At 37.8% G+C, this 22,442-nt stretch overlaps 1 protein-coding gene across 1 annotated transcript in view; it reads left to right on the top strand.

Annotated features, from left to right (window-relative positions):
• The window catches only part of mao (monoamine oxidase), a 38,633-nt gene extending 16,878 nt beyond the window's left edge, over positions 1 to 21,755 (top strand). Inside the window, exons 2-15 of the mRNA XM_059500249.1 lie at positions 2,108 to 2,202; positions 3,648 to 3,785; positions 11,527 to 11,631; positions 16,341 to 16,432; positions 16,514 to 16,655; positions 18,008 to 18,157; positions 18,829 to 18,988; positions 19,302 to 19,398; positions 19,477 to 19,530; positions 19,632 to 19,689; positions 19,788 to 19,885; positions 19,966 to 20,077; positions 20,540 to 20,602; positions 20,714 to 21,755. Coding sequence (XP_059356232.1) covers positions 2,108 to 2,202; positions 3,648 to 3,785; positions 11,527 to 11,631; positions 16,341 to 16,432; positions 16,514 to 16,655; positions 18,008 to 18,157; positions 18,829 to 18,988; positions 19,302 to 19,398; positions 19,477 to 19,530; positions 19,632 to 19,689; positions 19,788 to 19,885; positions 19,966 to 20,077; positions 20,540 to 20,602; positions 20,714 to 20,881 — 1,532 coding nt within the window. The 3' untranslated portion in view covers positions 20,882 to 21,755. The remainder of the gene's footprint in view (positions 1 to 2,107; positions 2,203 to 3,647; positions 3,786 to 11,526; positions 11,632 to 16,340; positions 16,433 to 16,513; positions 16,656 to 18,007; positions 18,158 to 18,828; positions 18,989 to 19,301; positions 19,399 to 19,476; positions 19,531 to 19,631; positions 19,690 to 19,787; positions 19,886 to 19,965; positions 20,078 to 20,539; positions 20,603 to 20,713) is intronic.
• The last annotated feature ends 687 nt before the right edge of the window (positions 21,756 to 22,442 follow it).

The following is a 22,442-nucleotide window of genomic DNA, read 5'->3' as shown; positions in this document are numbered from 1 at the left end:
GAGACTGAAGTAATAGCTGATGAAACTGTAGCTTTCCCATCACGGCAATAAGTGACATTTTTAAATACATTCAAATACAAAAAAGCTGTCTTAAGTTGTAAAAAACATTTCACAATATTACTATTTTAGCTGTATTTTAGATTAAATAAAAAGAGCCTGTGTACGATATATCGGTTTCCGCGAATACAATATTTTTTTACAGAGCATATAATGCAGATAAAATACTTGAAATCATATAATTATTTAGTTTGTCCAGCTGAGCACGCTCCATTGTTTACTACTGGCGACCTGGATGAAACCTTTCAAAGCTTAAATCTATGGAAAACCATTAAAACTTTGAACGGCCATATCTCTGTAACTGCATGGCGAATCCGCACAAAATTCAGGGAATCCCTTCAGCTTGAGGACCCCTCTCGAATGCAATCAATGTATGTTACAAATGAGACCACCACTGCGGCGATAGCCCCCAGTGTTCAAGAGTTACGGGTGGTTAAATTCAGGGTCCGGCACCAACCGATCTAGTGATCCCAGGGGGTTACCGACGCACGGAGGGTGGCATTCAGGAGGGCTTCTCGAGCTGAAGGGATCCCCAGAATTTGGTGGAGATCCGCACAGCGCATTTGCGAGATAGTGACGCCAGTCAACACTATGTTCAGGTAGCATTTAAGTGTTGTCTTATTTGACCGTAATGCCCTGCGACATGGACTTCACATGAAATTCTGCCATGATTCAAGTTTCAGGGGAACATACACATGATATTCAAAGAGCATTAAAGTGCTCTAGACGTGAATTTTTATTGTATTTATTTTCAGAGGTAGCCTATATTGTCACACTTCACACTTCTCTAGTAAGTTTTGTCTGTGTGTGAAGACAGTAGCACTAATCTGTGAATGAATGTTCTGAAGTGAAATAAACTTCAACGGAATAAAGTTGAACGGAATTGAATTGAATGATTTTAAAGTTGAATAAACGTCAACTTTACAGTTCAGTGCACTGATGTCAGACCCATTTTGGATAATACATTTTATTGTAAAATTTTTAAATGCCCTGCCTCCATAACTGTTACATCATTATAGGTGTTTGATCATTGCAAAAACTGTGTTATATATATTCTGTTTATGTATATACTGTATTCTATATATAGTACCAGTCAAATGTTTGGACACACAAATGGGAAAGTGATTATCAGAAATTGATATCAGTAACGGCCCCAAAAAAAACCATAGCAGTCGGGCTCTAGTATATACATGCACACATTTTTTATAATTATTTTTATTTTGTATTTTTTTTTTTTTAATTTAAGTGTTTTTTTTTAACATTACCAAGAGTCACCACCAATGTTTTGTTTTCTTAACTGTTTTGTGGCAGTTCCTGTGAAAATTTTGCAGGGCAAGTGAGAAGTGCAGGCCAAACAAGGTTTTGTATTAAAAAAATAAAAAAAAACTTGTTGGTTAACTCTGCAGATTTCCACAGAATTGGAAACGCCCACTATTCAAAAAGTTATATACGTCATCTACTCCTTGCATGTTCATTACATGTTTTGGCTAATTTGATTATATTTTCAGATCCTAATATGAATACACAGTTTGACTAATTTTACCAAGCCAGAAATCTGCATCTTTAATTTATAAGTTAAGGTGAATGGAAGACATATATTACAAATTGTTTACATAAAAGAGGTTTAAATATGTTGATGTTATTTTTAGCTGGTCAGTCATGATATCGCACACAATAGAAAGCCTACAACAACACTGTCATTGGTAACTACTCTACACATTCAGACAGAAAGTAAGTTGTCAAGACAGGAACAACCTTTAATATTATAAGGACAGGAACAGTTTGAAAGAAAAATAAAGTATTTGAGACCACAGACTGCTGGCATCTCATATGTACTCTAAATCTCTGTCTTAGCAGTTATCCAAAGTACCGAGCTGTGCTGCTTTTGACACAAGTTCAAATTCTTTTCCCTCTCTCTCTTCATCATTTCCTGTCATCTTCTGAATAAACATGTTTTGACAAAGACCAGTCTAGCAGATATTTTTTGCATATATGCTATGCTATGTCTACTGAATATTACAGTCTGCATTTTTATATTCCCAATTCACAGGTCTGAGTGCCGCCAAGCTGTTGGTGGAGAGTGGCCTGAATCCTGTGCTCCTGGAAGCCAGAAACCGTGTTGGTGGAAGAACCTACACTGTTCAGGTCAGATATCTGAAAACATCTGAAGCAAATGAATTTATTTCATTGCATGACACACGTTCTGCTTTTACATGTGTGAGAGGAACATGAGTCATGGACTATAACATCACAACTAGGGGTGTGCGATATGATAATATCATAGTTGTTTTAACAAAGTGCAACTTAACATTGAGTATGTCACTCACAAAACATAAACTCCTTAGCACTCCTTGAGTCCACACATTTATTGTGATGTTGCCTGTTCGAAGAATCAATGCTTCACATTTCAGGATTCAGAATTTTACTTTGAAAAATTGTTTAAAGGTGCAATGTGTAATATTTACAACGATCTATTTACAGAAATGCAATATAATATATATAACTATGTTTTCAGAGGTGTATAAAGACTTTTCTTAATGAACCGTTATGTTTTTATTATTTTAGATTGAGCTATTTCTATCTACATACACCGCGGGTCCCCTTACATGGAAGTCGCCACCATGTTTCTACAGTAGCCCTAAACAGACAATATGCTCTGCACAGCGAGTTTCGTCACTTTGTAATGTTTTTTTTTTAACATTACCAAGAGTCACCACCAATGTTTTGTTTTCTTAACTGTTTTGTGGCAGTTCCTGTGAAAATTTTGCAGGGCAAGTGAGAAGTGCAGGCCAAACAAGGTTTTGGAAGTCGCCACCATGTTTCTACAGTAGCCCTAAACAGATAATATGCTCTGCACAGCGAGTTTCGTCACTTTGTTGTTTTTGCGAATAATACACTGACACAATGATGGACAAGTACGTTAACATTCACAATACCATCAATGTATTTAATAATTAGGTAAATATAATTCCTTGATTTACCTTTGTAAAGAAATCTCAATGCTCTCTGCTGTCTTTACCGATGACATCTTTACCCGTGTTCACAACCTCACCGCTGGTTGCCGCTAAAAATTACACAGTGGACCTTTAAGTGATTGTAATTGCAGTGTAAATGCATTTATGCAACGTCTGCATTCAACTATCTATGTAAATACATGTAAATGCCACTTAAGATGCAGTTTCTGTGCTACTTCTGCACTGCAAAAATGTATATTGTTAATAGTAGTTTATCTGGAATATTGGATTGTAACATATTTATTGATTAAATGAAATAATTTCTGACAAAATGTGATGTATACATCTAATAAAATTAGGGGGAAAAATGCCCCTAAAGTTATATACACTGTTTTTAAAGTAATTTGGCTCAAGTCAGTTGTTCACAACCACAGCGAGTATGTCGAAAGAAGGGGGAAAGTCAAAACTGAGTTTCAAAGTTGCCAAGTGGGAGGCTGTCTTCACATGGAAGGGAATCTGCTGTCTTTGCACACATATTCTAACACTTCCTTTTTGTTTTTCCTTTTTATTTTTTGGTCTCATCGTGGCTTGTAGAAATTTTTGTTACTATTTCATTGTGAATCTGTGTGCTTTCAGAATAAGGAGGCCAAATGGGTGGATCTGGGAGGAGCGTACATTGGGCCCACTCAAAACCGCATCCTGAGGATAGCCAAACAGTACGGCGTGAAAACATACAAAGTCAACGAGGAGGAGTCTCTGGTTCACTATGTGAAGGTAAACCTCAGTGAAGGCCTACACATGTACCAGCTTAGACTTCTTACCGAATCAAAAGCAAAACACCTGCAAAATTCAAACAAGATTTTTCCCCTGCCTTAAAATCCAGCTCTCTTCACAGCCTCAAGCCAGAGCTTCGGCTAATAATACGGCCTTTTGTAGCACACTTTTGTTTGAAGTCAGAGCTAGCCCCGGTTTGCTCAGCTGAACAGGGCTGAATACAGAGTCCCTCCTTCACATTAGTGTGCTGTGTTCAAGCCAGGAGATGCTAATCGCTTTCTGAAGGAAGTCTGTAATATGGTTTCAGATGCTAGGAGTGGGTAAGAAGGGTAGAACTCAAGAAACCAGCCTTCTCTTCATTCTGCCTTTGAGTAGACACATTGCTGCCCTTAGCACATGCACGCTGCATGACCTTATTAGATTTTGGTGTATATTCAGTGTCTTCTTCGCTCTGGCCCTGCTATTACAGGGATAAATCACTGGATTCTTAGTACTGCTCCTTATCATGTGGGCTTTACTGCTTTCTGTGGTCATATTTCATAAGAAAAATACAGGTTGTTTTGAAGTTATCATGGTAAATCAAAGGGGTTCTTGAGATGGAGACCAGGAAAACAACTAGCTCACTCATACTCCAGAAGGCGGTGTGCACGAAGGGAAAGGTCATGGTGGAGATTCATTGGAGTGTTCATTGTAGATTATGTCAGGATGAAACTGGATTTCAGTTGCCGTGGAAAAGACCCTTTGGCATGTTTCCCATGATCTTTCGATTTTTCCCAGCAGAATAGTCAACTGTGTTACACCATACCATCAAATCTAGACATTATCTATGTAAATAGTTGCTTGATGCTAAATATTTATAAGATATGAAACTTTAACTTTGCTTTCCGGATCAATATCATAAATCGTCTCAATATTAAAAATCAGGAATGTGAAAGTACTAGAATCTTGGTAATGAGAAAGTTCACCCAAAAAATAAAAAAATAGTTGTTCCAAACCTATATGACTTTATTTTGTCCATTGAACACAAAATTTTGCAGAATGTGCTGGTTGTGCTTTTCTATGCAGTTACAATGAATAGTGCTTTCTAGCTTTAAAAAGCTGCAAAAACATATTATAAAAGTGGTCCAAATGACTGTTCCGTAATGAAACATGATAGCTTGTTGTTTCAGTGGTCTTTTAAATTAGGTGACCTCACTGAGTCAGTGAGTTGAATTTGAGATCAGTGAATAAGTTATATAGACTTTCTGAACCGATTTTGTGTATCTGAACCTAATGAGTAAACCATTCAATTATGAATCAGACATAGGTTTTTTCTTAATATTTCCAGCTAATAACTTTGACACAGAACTGTTATTATAACTCATAAACAGAACACTTCAGATTATAAGTGCCTTTACTGTCAGTTTTGATCAGATTAATGCATGCTTCTTGAATAAAAGTATGAATATCTTTTTAAAAATCTTACAGACCCCAAATTGAACTGTAGTGTATGTTTCAGAGATTCACTTTTTGTATTCCAAAAAACAACATAAGGATGAGCAATTTTTATTTTAATTAATCGTCTAATGTTATTGTACCGTATATATTAGAGCCCGACCGATATGGATTTTTGGGGGCCGATGCCGATATTAACTCGAAAAGAGCCGATTTATAAGCCGATATTTTGATTTTGAAAATAAACTGGATATTAGACCCATTTCCTATAAACTGCACTTACACAACATTCAATAGCAAAATATCTGCCTGTTCTATGTATGTGGGCTGTATAAACCATTTTCCAGAATGGATTATGTTAAAAAAAAAAGCCTTAGATTACAATCTCAATGACTAAACAATTGCACATCAAAAGTATATATTTTTTAATGATCAAAAAAACAGTCTGGTTGTAAACATTTAACACTTTTACTTTCTTCCAGTTGAAGCTGGTTTTAACAGTCTGTGTGTTTACTGTAAATAAATTATAATACTAAAGTTAAAGTATTTGCAGAAGTAGTCCCACACTTTGCTGCTACAGCAGTCACCTCAGAGAGACAGAGAAAGAATAAGCATGTGTATTAATAATATCACCATGTATCATTACTCATGTCATAATTAGAATTATAATAATAATAAACTGGGATCTCCTACATAGGCAAAAATGAGAAATATATTTTTTTTTTTTATTTGTCAAGCAATAGGTATTACCTACTTATATTTAACAATATTATTTCAACATTTTTCTGTTATGTCTGTAAAGCTGCTTTGAAAAAATATGTAAAAAAAAAAAGCGCTTGTTCAGCTCACATTTATTTACATGTCCCCTCTGGTTTAATCATTTCTGACGCACCTACTGTAGTTACTGTAACTACACTATATTTGCTCTCACAGACACATTCACAACAGACCCGTATATCTTCTCCTCTTCTCTTTGTGCAGTCTGAATCAAAACATCGTCTTGCCTACTATTACCGGAAGATTACGGAATCAATTCGAAGTTGAATGGTTAACGTTAGTGTCATGAACACACCGCTGTCAATTTTGAGAAGAACCACCTTCAAACAAGTTAATAGCAAGCATTTAAGGGGCCTGCTAAAAAGGAAGCTATTAGCGTTAGAGTAACGTAACCAGCCTGAATTCACCAAATCTTTGCTGCTGACCGAAAGGAGGAACAACAGAATATGAAAGAGCTCCCGCTAAACGTTTTTAAAACTCCGCCTACGCCATAGCGTAGCGCAGCACAAATCGCGTTGTATCTGAACGGCAACGCTGAGCCCAGCGGCAAGCGCCGTGCATACCGCGTCCTGTGTGAAAGGCCCAATTACGCGGTCATTATGTGGGAAACACACCGCAATAGAATAAGAATAAGTTAAACGCTAACGTTATAGTTTGACCTCCTATTAACGTTCGCGCTCTTCCACTGATAAACATGGTATTAGCTTTGTGGCTAATCTAATATAGCAATGCATTAGCGGCTGTAAGTGATGTTACAGAATATTTAGAAGTGATAATGATAGGACCGTTAGCTAGAACTACCACACAGTTTTTATATACAGGGTATGAACTAAATCTACAATCATTTCACATGACGAACGACAGACTCACCGTCAAAACAGTAAGTTACATCTCCGTGGCTTGGCTAATCGCTTTCTTCTGTAGTGGACTTCTGGCGCTGCTGTTAACTCTGGAGCTGCAGAGCTCCCTCTGGTGGGCACACTATGCAACACTCATAACATGAGTGAAGCATGAGACTCTGTTTCTCATGTTTCATCGGCCGTTATAAATGCCGATGCCGATTTTAATGCAATTACCTTATATCGGCCGATATATCGGTCGGGCTCTAGTATATATAGGCTATATATTTTTGTTTGCCAGCATGTTTTTGATCTTTTGAGTTACAATTCAGTGCCTCATATTCCTGCCGGAGTCATTTCTGTAAAAATGCAAACCCTTTAAAAAACAATCCTTGGTTCCCTTTCCTTGGTTTGTGCAGTTTGACAGCACAATCCCCTGTTGAAAAAAAAAACAGCATATGTTGGTTAGGTATGTTTTGAATCATAGCTGCTGCTCTAAGATGGTTTAACCTGGTCAAGTGCTGGTCCTAAACTGGTCCTAAGCAACTAGCTCCTGTTCAGGATTAGCACAAGACCAGCACTTGACCAGCTTAAACCAGCTCATGACCAGCTAAGGACCAGCTTAAATCTGCTCAAACCAGCAGCCATTCTTCAAAACATATCTAATTTTTCAACAAGGGTCATTGTCAAAGTCAACATCAAACCAGCACTTCCTTTTTTTCAGGTTTTGTCAGAATAAACACAAAGGCAGTAATGCAGAATGAGGTAGACACCAGGAGGAGGCTATGAACACATGTAGGCATATCTCATTGATTTCAAGGCTTTATTTGTGGAAGAATGCATCAACATGGTTTCAGACATCTGTAAGAAAGATGCTGTTCAGAGGCTCAATGATACTGCTTGAAAATAAAGGAGAGTGTTGTGCTACATCACATTTTCATTTGGCTTCTTCATGTCAACCGAGACTGTAATGGTCTGTCTTGCTAAAGGCTGCTTTTTGGTACTTGTTGTGGTTTAAATGGAATGAATGCGAATGTGTCTGTCCTAATGATTAATGATGTGTGTGTTTGTGTTAGTGTGTGTTCTGAAGGAGCGGTCCCCTCTCTCCTCGCCATTATCTCCTGATCGGAGCATCCCTGTGGGTTACCATGGCAGCACTCCTCATCAAAAGACAGTTGCTATCGGGATTGAGGGGACACACTCTCTGTCTCTCTCTCTCTCACACGTTTTCTCACACCATGATGTCTGGCTCGTTTTTTTTATCAAGGGCGTTTCCTTCATAACCAAATCGTTTCAGTCCACAGAGGCACCCATGCAGATGTCTGGTGACAACCCACTAATTAATAAAGCCAGTGTACAATTTCCAATCAAAACTGTGGTCACATTTACCACTGTTCTGCAAATTTTGAGAGGAGAAATCCAGTCATTTTAAATAGGAAGCCATGCAGTCTGTAATTAAGTGTCAGTGCGAAAGATTTTCGCAAAGGTGGTGAGCAACAGAAAGCTGCTTGGTTTGAAATAGATTTTTGTGGGAGTTGTGCTTTATACATTGCTACCCTACTGACATTTGGCAAACCTTTTTTGTTTGTGAAATTTTGCTAATGTGACTGCACTTTAATTGTTATAGGTCACTAATACAATTATGCTTTGTCACTGAGGAATGAATGAATGAATCTCTATTGAGCTAGTCTGTTGACTTAACAACAGAGGTGCAATCCACCTTTTGAGTTTGTGCTTGATATTATCATTGTTTCGCTGAACTTTGTCCATTTTTCTGCATAGTTTTATGAAAGATGCTCATATGGTACTGTAGTTTTATCAGCCCCTCACGTAGTCAGTCCAATCTGCTCCTGCACGCTTTGTTGAAAGTTTTACAACCGCTTTTATAGTATCACCTGTTACTCCGCAATCACGTATTGGCCTTGAGCCAGTATTAGCCAATAAGGGCCTTACAATGAGCAGACCATTTTATAATTAAGGTGAGCGTGCAGCCAAGGCACCCGTGTAATCAGCTTTTCTATAGCTGTAATCCTAAAGGCCAGACCCAGTTTCCTCTGCTCTGCTCTTTCTGGCAGTCTTAGCATATCAGTATGATTATGATTGAACGGTGTGCAAAGGCAGTGTTGTTAAAAATTAATACAGCCTATTGTACAGTGTTTGCATTACTGTGCGTTTACAGTAGTGGTTTCTGAGCAATACTAATAAACCACATATACTTATTGTTGTGGAACTACTTGGAATTACATTGTTGTTGGTACTATTGCAATTAATTATAATGATATGTAATATGTGTGTAGTTTTACTGTTAATACCTGAGGGTTGGTATTTTCAAATGTAAAAATACTAAACAATACTACTAATAAACAAACTTTTTCTAGGAATGAACAATATATGGGAAATGTTTTGGATGTTGGTATTAGATATTTTATCGGTAGATTTAGCTTAAATTTTGCCTTATATACCTTATATAAAGGCACTTTATATTATTTATATATTATTTTAGTTATTTAGACAAAGTAGTGTAGTATTTTTAAATCAGCAAAAATTATCACCAAACATAAAAACAATTGCAAGCTGTATGTGTATCGGTCAATATCGGTGCAAAAAAAAAGCAAAACATTGTGCACAACTGCTTATAATGACTTCTATTTCTTCAAAAGAATATATGTTCATTCTGTAAAATGTCAAATAAACAGGCAAATAAAAACAGGCAAATAAAATGTTACTTTGGAGGATGATACATTTGCGTTAGACAGGATGTGGTTTCATTTCATTGCTTTGTAAACGAGGAGGGCAGCAGTGTGTATATAGAGCAGTATGAGGTTAGTGATAGAGAGGCTTAGGGTCTACTCTGGGTGAAAAGATATCATAAGAGATGCACTCCCATCTCCACCTCAATTCTGTTGCCATGGGAACAGACCTGTTGCTAGATGCTGAGCGATCCAGTGTCCTCTCCTGCATTGGTCGGGCAGGCTGGCAAATGATATGGAAATGTCACAGTCCCTTATTTAGCTGAACATGTTTTCCTGGTGTTAGTTGGCTTGCAGATGCAGATGACCAAGTCACATGAATTATACATATGCTTCTTTGAAAACCCAACTTAGGCCAGGGAGACCATTTTTTTAAGATATACCGGTTCAACTGACATTTCTGGATAAATCTCATGCATGTTTCCCATCAAAAGTGTAATGTAAATTCCTGTAGCTCAAGAGCATGGTGCAACTGAAAAGGTCATGGGTTCATGGGTTTGATTGCCAGGGAACGCATGAACTGTATGAATGTAAACCTTGAATGCAATGGATGGCACGTTGCATAAAAGCGCAAGCTAATGGATAAATGTAAATGTATAATAAAGCATGGTTATTATAGGTTATAAATATGTCAAGTTCAGTTTCCTTTTGTTATTATTAATATAATAGGCTAGATTTTAACTTTGTAATACCGGACTACTAAGTTGTGATGTCTTTCCTTGATTTTGATCATGTTTCATCTTGTTTAGAGCACCAGGAGAGCCAGAACCGCCTTAGTGCCCAATCAAAAAGGAGCATGATGTCCCTCCGTTGTTGTGCGGTGGTCTGCCATTTAAAGTCAACAATCATTTATCTGTCCTACTAAGTGCATTCTAGTCCTACTCAGAAGCCACTTTGGTTCCCCTCAAATCAATTTCTGCGAGCAATAAAATGACAGGGTTTTCCGAAACGTTGTGTTGAAAATGCACAAATCACTATGACATGACAAATTGCTCGGAAGTGAACGCTGGACATCAAACCCAGGGTTGCGTGTGAACCCTTCTAGGTGACAGGTTTTTGATTTTGTCAGCAGTTTTTGACTTGGTTGCCTGATTCAGTGCTAAAGTAATAACCTTTAGCACATTTTCAACTGTCCATCTCAAGCCTTCTTTATCAGAGATTTCATTTTTATTATCATTATGGGTTTAGCAATCTTTAGTGGCTTTATGTTGAAGAACAACATATTGAATCGCAGTGCTTCATCTTTGATGTGTAGTTAAACATTAATCAATCAGCCCAGTGGTGCTTATTTAAGAGCCCCACAGCAACAGAGCAATCCAGGTATGAAGTAATGTCTGCATATAGTTACCCCATTGGCCAGCCGCAGAGAATGATCATACTGACTAAGCGTTTCCACTACTGTGGGAAGCAAGCGATGTGTGAACAGCTTGTGTCATATAGCTGCTGTTTGCCAAAGGCTAATATTGTCATTATCTGTGATTATGAATTTCACTGAATTAGCATTATCATTAATGTCTATTTATAGATGCTTTATCATTACTGTATATTCCATTTCAACCCCCTAATGAGCATATATATATTTTTCCTGGTCCTAATGAAGAAGATTGTCACATTTTTATGTGAAATTCATAAAATCTTACTGAGATTTGATAAGGTCAAGTTGTTTCTGATCTTCTGGTTGTATTAACGTAAACCATAAAGGCTGTGAACAGAGGCCCTCCATTAACTGATTTGTTACCAAGCCAGGCGAAATGCAGTTACGTACATTTTAGGCAGCAAAAACCATTTTCCATTCCAGACTGGTTACACTTCTAATGATAATGAGGTCATGATGGCTATGATAAAGACATTACGTCAACAATGACAAAATAATAATGACAATTTGCATTATTTGGCGCTAAGGTAGTCGATTTCTTACGGACACTGTTTCTTGTTTCCAAGGGCAAATCATATCCATTCAAAGGGTCTTTCCCTCCAATGTGGAACCCTCTTGCCTACCTGGACTACAACAACCTCTGGAGGACAATGGACAAGATGGGAATGGAGGTAAAGGCCATTTTAATTCAGACTCAATCTAAAAAAGTCCTTTTACTGTTCTCCTGTATACACGATACTTACCTGCAGTACTTATTGAATGCAGCCATAACACTGCTGTTAAATATACAGCACATCACAAAAACAAACACTCAACCATACAATGCAACACATGTAATCTGATTCCCAAATGAATGATTCGTGAGTCGATTCATTGTAGTGAATCAAACGCATACAGTGTTACCAGAATAGTCTGATTTCCTGAATAAATGACTCTCTAGTTAGTTATTTTAGAGAATTGAACACAGACAACACAACAAGTGCACAAAAAAACTCTTAAGTCTGTATTTTTTGTAAATCAAATGCATACAGTGCAACATCTGTAATCTGATACTTGTATGAATAAGTTTGATCTTTTTCGTGAATCAAACACCCAATGCAACCAGTGTGGACCAATTTCCTAATCAATAAGTCTAATTAGTCTGTTCTTTAAGTGAATCAAACACATATAGTGTAACGTGTAATGTGATCTAACATACAACACAACCGGTGTAGAGTGATTTCCTGATGAATGATTCTAATGAGCTGGTTATTTGAAAGTGACATTTAGCCAAGTATGGTGACCCATACTCAGAATTCTTGCTCTGCATTTAACCCATCCAAAGGGTGGGTTAGGCCACGACTTCCCACAATTTTTTTTAAAGTAAATCAAAAACATACTGTGTAATTCACTGTGCGAATTCAGATGGTCGGAAGATTGTATGTCCACGCACACGGCACGAGTCAGTTTATCTGAAAATCGTACGGACGAGATGATATACGACACGATTTTACAACCTGCGAATTCCAGAAGCAATCGCACGAAGTTGATAGACGCGTTCAACTTGAAGCACCGCTGCACGCACAGAAGGATCACTGTATGACATTAAAGTACCGCGAGAGCGATAAGAGAGCACATATATCCAATGCATTCGAATCGCTCTCGGGGTACTTTGATGTCATACAGGTGATCATTCTGTGCAGCGCTGCTTCAAGTCGAACGCGCCTAATATAACTGCTCTCCCTCTCATAACTGCATATAAAATATTGATACAAGCCATGACTGTTTCCTACAAGTACAGGTTGTTTTTCAGCAATAGGTGAGGACGTAAACCAAATGGCTTTAAAAAATACTATACAGTGTTTAATAGAATTTTTAAACATGCATTTTCCGTGATGGATAGAGGTAGTGTATGGGGATATACAGTATAGAATACCGTTACGTCTATGGAGAGTAAACTACATATGCGTGTGTGAGAGAGAGAGAGAGAGAGAGAGAACTAAAAAGCATGGTACACGTTGCTAGAAACATCATACAGCACTCGCTGTTCCTGTCAGACTTCAGCGAGTTTATCCTCCTCGTCAATAGTCCACATTCGCTGTGGCGCTGCCGTCTTTGTCTTTCTTCTTCTGTGGTTTTCCTAGTTCGTGATTGGTCAACTTCAGATAAATCAACAAATTGGCTCGTTCAACCGCATACATGTCACAAATTCAAACCGATAGCTCAAGAACATTTTTAGACATGTTTAAAAATAATCGGGAGGTCGGGAAGTGCTCGTAAGCCACTCTGCTCGGCTCGTAATTCATCGCAAATGATACGAGCCGCGATCATACGAGCATACGCGATTTCCACACGATTGAAAAAAATCGCATGCAAACTCGTAATACAGCAAAAATCGCACCGTGTACGCCCGCCTTAACCAGTGTAGTTTTATTTCTGAAAGAAATACCCTAATACAACAGTTCTTTTTATTGAATCAAATGCATACAGTGCGACAAGATTTCTGAATGAATTACTGTGGTTAGTTAGCTCTTTAGTTAATTGAATTCAAACAATGTAGTCCAATTTATGAACAAATTATTCTAATGCATCCTAGTAAATAAAATATATAAAGCTTAGAAGTAACTGAGAACTACAGTACAGACCAAAAGTTTGGACACACCTTCTCATTCAAAGAGTTTTCTTTATTTTCATGACTATGAAAATTGTAGATTCACACTGAAGGCATCAAAACTATGAATTAACACATGTGGAATTATATATGGAATTATATACATAACAAAAAAGTGTGAAACAACTGAAAATATGTCATATTCTAGGTTCTTCAAAGTAGCCACCTTTTGCTTTGATTACTGCTTTGCACACTCTTGGCATTCTCTTGATGAGCTTCAAGAGGTAGTCACCTGAAATGGTCTTCCAACAGTCTTGAAGGAGTTCCCCGAGAGATGCTTAGCACTTGTTGGCCCTTTTGCCTTCTGTCTGCGGTCCAGCTCACCCCTAAACCATCTCGATTGAGATAGTCCTTGATGCCTTCAGTGTGACTCTACGATTTTCATAGTCATGAAAATAAAGAAAACTCTTTGAATGAGAAGGTGTGTCCAAACTTTTGGTCTGTACTGTAAATCTGGGAAGTTGTTAATACAAGTATGCACTTTGTCAGCAGTTTTTTATAAATTATGAATGAAATATGTTACTACATTGAGTTCTATATTGTTTAATAAATGGTTAAAGTGCCCCTATTATGGGAAATGAAATGTTCATATTTTGTTTTTTTGAGTCCCTAAACAACAGGGTGACATGCATGCAAGGTCAAAAAAACCCTTCATTGTCTTATAATATGCATTTATTTTTACCATACATCTTCAACGACTCATTTTTCCAAAATCCTCCTTTGCGTTAGGGCTGTCAAAATTGCTCAAAACTGACGTTTGAATATTCCCTCTAAAAAATACACGAATATTCGAACTATTCGAACATCTGGTTGCGCATGTTGTCAATGATGCGCATTACGTCAATAACAGGCAAAAATAATACAAAGAGACATAACTACTTGTATAGATAGTCTATTTAAGTTTAAACATATATGACAACGTATTACCTAAACAAAAAAAAAGGAAATCAACTAATGGCCAAGACTGCAGACCTCACGCTCTCTCACCCTCACGTTCTCTGCGCATAATGGTTTAAATGAACAAACAAATTTTTGTGCAAGCAATTTAAGGTCGCGACTGTTGTCCCAAATATAGCAGGCTGCATTCAGTGATTGAAACAAATATTATTAATATTAATTGAAGTTTTACAGCATATAGAACTGACATTGAATGTTCCGAGTAAGCTGTGCTGTGGTAAACATGGAACTTTTCCTTGACATGAAACGATAAATAATCAAACCTCGGATCCATTGCTTGACAGAACTCCCCGAAGCGTGCCCCATCCACGATACTGATCGGTCTCATGTCCTTACAAATGAACGAAATTATTTTATCCGTTATGGCCTCTTGTCGTGTTGCAGACAAAGTGCTTGCGGTGAGCGATGCAAAGTAACGTTAAGTGTCAAGACGTGACTGTTTAGATGGAGTTCCACACATTATGCCATGCTCATTTGGGTGCACATTTTTGAGATGTGACCATGTTGCTAGTGGTCGAATGGTATGCTAACTGCTAACTGTGTCTTAAATAGCTTGCATACAACTTTATCTCGCGGGTCAACAGTTTTACCTCCTTTTCTCTGCTGCGGTCGAGTTGGGCTCTGCACTTGCTGGCATCTTCCATGAAGACGCGTCAACTTTCAGCAGTGATGCTGTGCCAGACAGTGCGACTCCTGTGCGGCTGTGACCTGTCCCTGAACCCTCAGGCACGCTAGCGCGCCCACTCGCAAAGCAGACAACCACGCCTCTACTACCCCGGGCCTTTTTTTCCACTTTTTTTTTTTATTCGAATATTAATTTTCACCTTCGAAATTCGTTTTTTTAAAACTATTCGAATACATATTCGAATTTAGAATATTCGTTGACAGCCCTACTTTGCGTGACACTAATCTGCGGTGATTTGTCCGATTGGTCTCATTTTAATTTCATCATGCCTGTAATGCCTGATAAAGCTGCGTTTGTGAGTGCAGTGCTGCTTTGTGTACAGTGTTACCAGGGAAACAGCTATTTTTACTGCTCCAAAAGCAGCAACTAGTGGCAAAGAATAAATTTGCATTTTCATTCATATCAACAGAAAAAAACAACAAGTGAGAAGGCAAGTATGCTAATGTCTCATGTTGACATCAGCATGAAACGGCTTGGGATTAGTTTTAAAAACAAATAATTTCAATGATTCAGAGTGGACTCGTTCTTTTGAGAGACAATGGGTCCTATCATACACGGCGCAAGTGTTTTTGCTAGTTTCACAGTTCCCATTTTCCCATCCTGCACTGCACTGTTTAAATAGCAAATGCATTTGTGTGCCCATGGGCGTGCTGGTCTAAAAAAGAGGTGTGTTGGCACGTTGCTATTTTGAGGAACTAAAAATATACTAAGCAATTGATCAACTCAAACCTGGTCTAAAGTCTGGCGCTGTCACGCAGCTGATGAGACGCAATATTGGCGCAAAACTTTGCAGGATGTTTTCATTTACTTTAAGCTCTGTTACACACACTGCATTTTTTACCCGAGGTAAAAAATCCACAATAGGGGCACTTTAAAGGAACTTTCTCCACTATGACTGAAAAAATTTAAAACTGAACACCTTTTACCAGAATTGTTTTATATTTTTTTTTATTAAATTATCTAATTTTGGCAACATAATTTACTCGTTTCTTAAAAATAATCGTTATTGGAACTATTAAGGAACTGGAATCAGAATTAATACAAGTGAATAAACAGACTGAGTCCCTGATCACAAATGTGCACTTTAGATTCCTAAAGAAGCTCCATGGAGGGCCCCTCACGCGGAAGAGTGGGACAAGATGACCATGCAGCAACTCTTTGACAAAATTTGTTGGACCAGGTACAGAGAATGGACCAATTAATATCAAGTGTTGTTGTGGCATATTGGCTGTTGATCCCTTCACACACGGGTTACTTGCAGCTCTGCTCGTCGCTTTGCCACTCTGTTCGTCAATGTGAACGTGACCTCCGAGCCCCATGAGGTGTCTGCTCTGTGGTTCCTTTGGTACGTCAAGCAGTGTGGAGGCACCATGAGAATCTTCTCTACCACAAATGGGGGCCAGGTAAGTCTTTAAACAACAGATTAGCTTCAAGAAACTGTAGGCCTGTTGTGTAATGTTTGTATACTGTTATCTCGGTTGGTTATTTCTCTGTCGAAGACCAGAGTTAATTATATGCCAACTCCATGACATTAATGTTTTCGCAGCATGTTTGTGCATATCTCTATGGCTTTTTTACTGCACCAGTGCTTGTGTTTACAGTATAATTAACATCTGTGGGAGAATGAGAGATTGGCAGGCCGAGGGAGTTAGAGATGGGGGGGGGGTTAGTGTCCTCACACAACAGCGTCTTTTTTTAAACATTGGCTGGCCAGGAAATCAGGTGTTAGAAATAGTAATATAAATCAAGCTGTAGATGTTCAATCTAATGGGCCTGCCATGTCCAACAGTCATTGTCACTGTTCAGTCTGTACTCCTAATTTAGTTAACCACAGCTCTCAAAATGTTGAAAGGCAAATAATTGACTTTCTGTGGAAGAAAGAGAAATGTTTTGCTGTTACGGGTAGAGAGGAAGGTTTACATAGGATTAAAGGAAGAGTTCACTTAGAAAATATTCAAACTGCATATTTAAATATATTCATGTCAGACATGTCATGCCAGGCTTGATGTCTGTGATAGCTTTTTGTTCTCAACCAATACTTTATGACAGATACAACACAGTGTAGGTTTTTTTGTGTGTGTTTTGTTTATTATATTTTTTGTTTACATTTTTCATTGTTTAATTTTTTTGCTTTTTGACACAATAACTAGATCATTACACAAGATTTTATTTAACATTTTAGTATATTAATATTACTATTTATTATAATTTTTCAGTTAAGCCACTGCAATACTCCTTATAGGGGAGTATATTTAGTTTGTTTATTAATCCATGGTACTTTTTTTTTTCAATTTAGTTGATTGTAGTATATAATTATAGTATACACATCTCAAGAGAGGCTGCCTTGTGTCATACCCATTCATTCCTGTGTCACTGAACTGATTCACTGGGTCACATTTATAGCAGGATATTTCTAGCAAATGTGTCCTCTGATGGTACACAAATAAAGCAAATACGAGTTTTGTTTTATTAAATTGATAACAAAATGTTACGTCTTTTATCTTTAATTTCCTATGGAATGACATTGTCAATAAAATGTTCTGATCTGCCTGTTACTGCCTGTTTTATATTCTTAATGCATCTGGTAAGATATGTGCATGGTGGGCAGTATTATACAACTCTATCTCTGAGAGACAGAGACCCCTATTGGTGAATTTAAGAATTGCAGTCCTTGTTGAAATGTGAGTGTTCATGTGTGTTTAACTGATCATTTCTGTTACATACAAAGTCTGTAAAAAATTGTCCAATATGACAGGAGCGCAAGTTTGCCGGAGGTGCCAATCAGATCAGCGAGGCAATGGCGAGAGAGCTGGGTGACCGTGTGAAGCTGGGCAGAGCTGTCTACAGCATTGACCAGACTGGAGACCTGGTGGAGGTCAGGACCGTTAATGAGGAGATATACAAGGTGAGAATGTGCACAGATCTCTCCATGGCTATGTCCTATTAGGCATGGACTATTAACATACTGCTTCCAGCATATTACAAAGTTTATAATGCATACTAATAATCAAAACATAGCATGCAAAAGAATGCAAAGCTAAAAAACAAATTTTGTCAGACAGGCACATTGCAAGTTTTTCCATTCTGTAAGTAGCAAATCATACCCCATATTATGTGCAAGTACAGAATTATTCATAATATGCACACAATATACATACCACATAAATGGTAATATGGTAGTGTGCTAGCCTTTGAATGTAGTAACCAGTGATGGAGCTCCTTCTGAGTAAATAGCATTTTACATTATTTCATGCTAAAACAAATGTCCCACTTTGGAGTATGTATCACCATGTATGTGTATAAGCTTTGGTGGATTGTTATCAGTAAGCCACTCTTCATCCCTCTGTCCTGGCCACATCCTCTTTCCTGTGCTGAAAGCTTATTAAAGGCTGCTGTAGAGCTGCTTAAACCTCTGGGGAGGAACAGTGGGGATGACACTGGAACCACTATATTCAACTATACGTCCTATATAATGGGCACAGTGCTTTTGGTTTCTATGGTTTGATCATGCCTCCTATAACTTACTGATGAATTAGCAAAATAGTCTATGGATTTTCTTTTTCTCTCTTCTTGTAGGCCAAATATGTTATACTTGCCATACCACCAAGCCTGAACTTAAAAATCCATTTCAACCCTGAACTACCGCCTCTGAGGAACCAGCTCATTCACAGAGTCCCCATGGGCTCAGTCATCAAATGCATGGTGTACTACAAAGAGAACTTCTGGAGGAAGAAGGGTCTGTACCACTTGTCCACTTTCCATTACATAAATCACTTGAAAGCCAATTACAAAATAATCTTGGGACTGAAGTGCCATTGACTATTGAAATAAATCTGAAACAAGCTTAATAGATAAATATGATATCAAATATGATATAAAAATTATATAAAAGCACATTCAATGATTCATACAAATGAAAAGAATAAAATGAAAACTGAAGATATAGAAATAAAAGCTCATTCAAAATATTATTAAAAACTATGTATGTAAACACTGCAAACACTGGCTATGACGTGTGTTTGCTAACCCAGGCTATTTTGTTTTTTCAGGATACTGTGGCACCATGGTGATTGAGGAGGAGGAAGCACCTATTGGTCTCACTCTTGACGACACTAAGCCTGATGGGTCTGTGCCTGCTATAATGGGGTAAATAAAGCACTGAGCTTTCTATCATAGGATGAACATAAATGACTAAAAAAATAATTGAGATCCTTCTCTTTACAGTTTCATCCTGGCACGAAAATCCAGGAAATTAGCAGGCCTGACGAAAGAGGAGAGGTAGATATTTCTTTGATTTCGTCTTGGTAAACTGTCACTGCACCTGTGCACACTTTGTGCTGAAATTATTATTCTTACCAGAATGTTGTCAATCATTTCAGAAAGAGAAGGATCTGTGAGATTTATGGTCGTGTGCTTGGCTCAGAAGAAGCGTTAAATGTGAGTCTTCATGACCAGTCACAGATCTCTGTCATCCTTTAGTCTTATCATTTTTAATAACTTTTCACGCTTTGTTTTTGTGGTGGTGTCTTCTTTAGCCTGTGCACTACGAGGAGAAAAATTGGTGTGAGGAAGAGTACTCTGGTGGCTGCTACACTGCCTACTTCCCCCCTGGTATCATGACACAGTATGGCAGGTTAGTGCACCTCCAGATGGTTGGACAGTATGCTAGCCTGATGGATTGACACGAGAAGTGACTGTTTCTCTCTGTTTCAGGGTTCTGAGGGAGCCGGTGGGCAGGCTGTACTTTGCAGGAACTGAAACGGCCACAGAGTGGAGCGGTTACATGGAGGGGGCCGTGCAAGCTGGAGAGAGAGCCAGTAGAGAGGTGATACTAAGATCCAAGAAAAGAATTGTTCTGCCCAAACTTGCTGTTTCAACAGGAAATATATCAATGCAGGAAACAAAAAGCTCAGCTGTCACTGAATTCCATTATTAGCATTTTCAGTAGGAATCCATCTATTTAACAACGTGTCGCAATCTGTTTAGTTCTACTTCATTTTTTGCATATATTCATGCTTCATTTTCTATTTTCAACACATCTGTCATTTTCTATTTTCAACACATTGGATTCTTATGCGTAATTGTGTTGGATTGTTTTATTACCACAAGGGTTTTTTGTATCTGTATTAGCTTGTCCTAATTTAGCTCTTGTTTGTACAAAGGTTTAGTGTCACTTTTTGTCATTTGCTCTAAATGCTTTTCTTGTAAATGTTCATTTCTGATTTTAAATATTGCCATCTGTTACTTACAGGAAAAACTCAAAATGCCGTATGCTTTTCTTTTCCAGATTTTGTGTGCAATGGGAAAACTCCATGCGAGTCAGATCTGGCAGTCAGAGCCTGAATCATTGGTAAAAAATTGCACTTTTGAATGCACTTAAGAAACATGTTTTCATTAAATCCATAAATATCATTCCGTTTTGGATCTCAAAACAAATTCTACACTGGACACTTTTCCTCAGGATGTCCCGGCCCGGCCATTTGTCACCACATTCTGGGAAAGGAACTTGCCATCGGTTGGGGGATTCTTTAAATTCATGGGCGTGTCCTCCTTCCTGGGTCTGGCCACAGCAGCAGGATTGGTTGCCTACAAGAAGGGGCTCCTCCCACTTTCTCCACCTGTTCTCTGAGCTGGCCTTGTGATTGTGGCGTTCACTCACCTGATCACGGTCATAACGCTGCCTGGGTGTGTGGCATGGTTACTTAGAGGAGAATTGACACACAATTGCTCAGTCATAGTTAAAAATTAACCAAGTGATTATTATGGAATAATGAGTAGCTACTAATTGATAATGTGGGAGTTTTTGCCCTATCAAAGAGTTCACTAGCCACATTAAAGGAACCGAGCATGTGACATTCCACAACCATTTATTATGTGTGAGAGCGTGTGTGTTTTTCACCAGTCTTATTGATTACCTCTGCTAATTTCAGGTGCTGTTCTCAGGAACTCGTTAATTAACCTTCCGAAATATTGAAGTTAACATTACAGAGATTAGATTAGCATTTAGCAATGCATTTTATGGTACTCTATAACAGAGACTTTGAGAATATCTTCTCTAGATCACTACACAACACAACACAGAAGCTGTATTAGCTTTAGCACAATTCACTATATCATTCGTAAGAGAAGCAGAGGCTGTTCATATCACATTCATTATCGATTCTCAACATACAGTGTTACACAACAATTAGTACATACTGGCTTTATGTGTCTGGTAGTATAACGAAGTGAAGTCTATCAGTCGTAGAGCCCTGATTTGAAGGTTGTCCCAGTGTTTTATATAATTTCTAAAAGCTGCTGTGTGATTGAATTATATGAAAGCATTTGAATGTACTTTTACATCGTCAATGTTTTTCATGTATACTTGAAATATAAATTTGTTTTCAACCATCCATTGTTTAACAGTTCTCCAATTCCATAGTATATTATTAATAGTAAAATAAAAATGATAAAATGTAATTAAATGTTAATTTGCAGAGAAATGTAAAACCTGTTTATCTCAATGGTTTGTCTTTTTCTTTTTTTTCCCCTCATCTATTAATCTTGAGATAGATAGATAGATAGATAGATAGATAGATAGATAGATAGATAGATAGATAGATAGATAGATAGATAGATAGATAGATAGATAGATAGAGAAGTGTCCTTCACCTAACATAGCAGTAACGTGTGCAATATTATTTACAGAGTAATTATACCATTATGTATGGTGATTTATTAAAGTATATGACATTCTTACACTCATCACTCAATCATAATTAGCTAATTATATATATATAATATAAAATTGCAATTAATTGAAAAGGTCATGCAGCCCCATACAGATTAGAAAATAAAATGTATTATGTGTGTAAACCTGAAGTGTGTATATTTTGTTGTTCCAAAGATGCATTGTAACTGTTGTTTGTGGTGCCTTAATCTGATGTAGTATTCCTCATTTCTCAAGTGCCTCTGTGCTGATGAGCTTCTCCAGTCTTGAACATTGTCTCTGGGTCAGTCACTGGCTGCTTTAGGTGATGCTTTCTAAAAACGAGCTCCTTTCACAAGAGTTAGAAACAGAATTTTTGGTCAAAGCTTTGTAAAGCTCTTTGACTGATAAATCTGCATTGAAACACCATTCAAAAACCCACAGTCATCAGCATACAATGGAAAGCTTTCACAACTGCTTCCTGAAGAAGCCACAGACGATC

Source organism: Carassius carassius, chromosome 19 (assembly GCF_963082965.1).
Source record: "Carassius carassius chromosome 19, fCarCar2.1, whole genome shotgun sequence".
In the NCBI taxonomy this organism is placed as follows: domain Eukaryota; kingdom Metazoa; phylum Chordata; class Actinopteri; order Cypriniformes; family Cyprinidae; genus Carassius; species Carassius carassius.
Note: the sequence above shows the minus strand (reverse complement) of the source record. Positions and strands in the feature narration are given on the sequence as shown.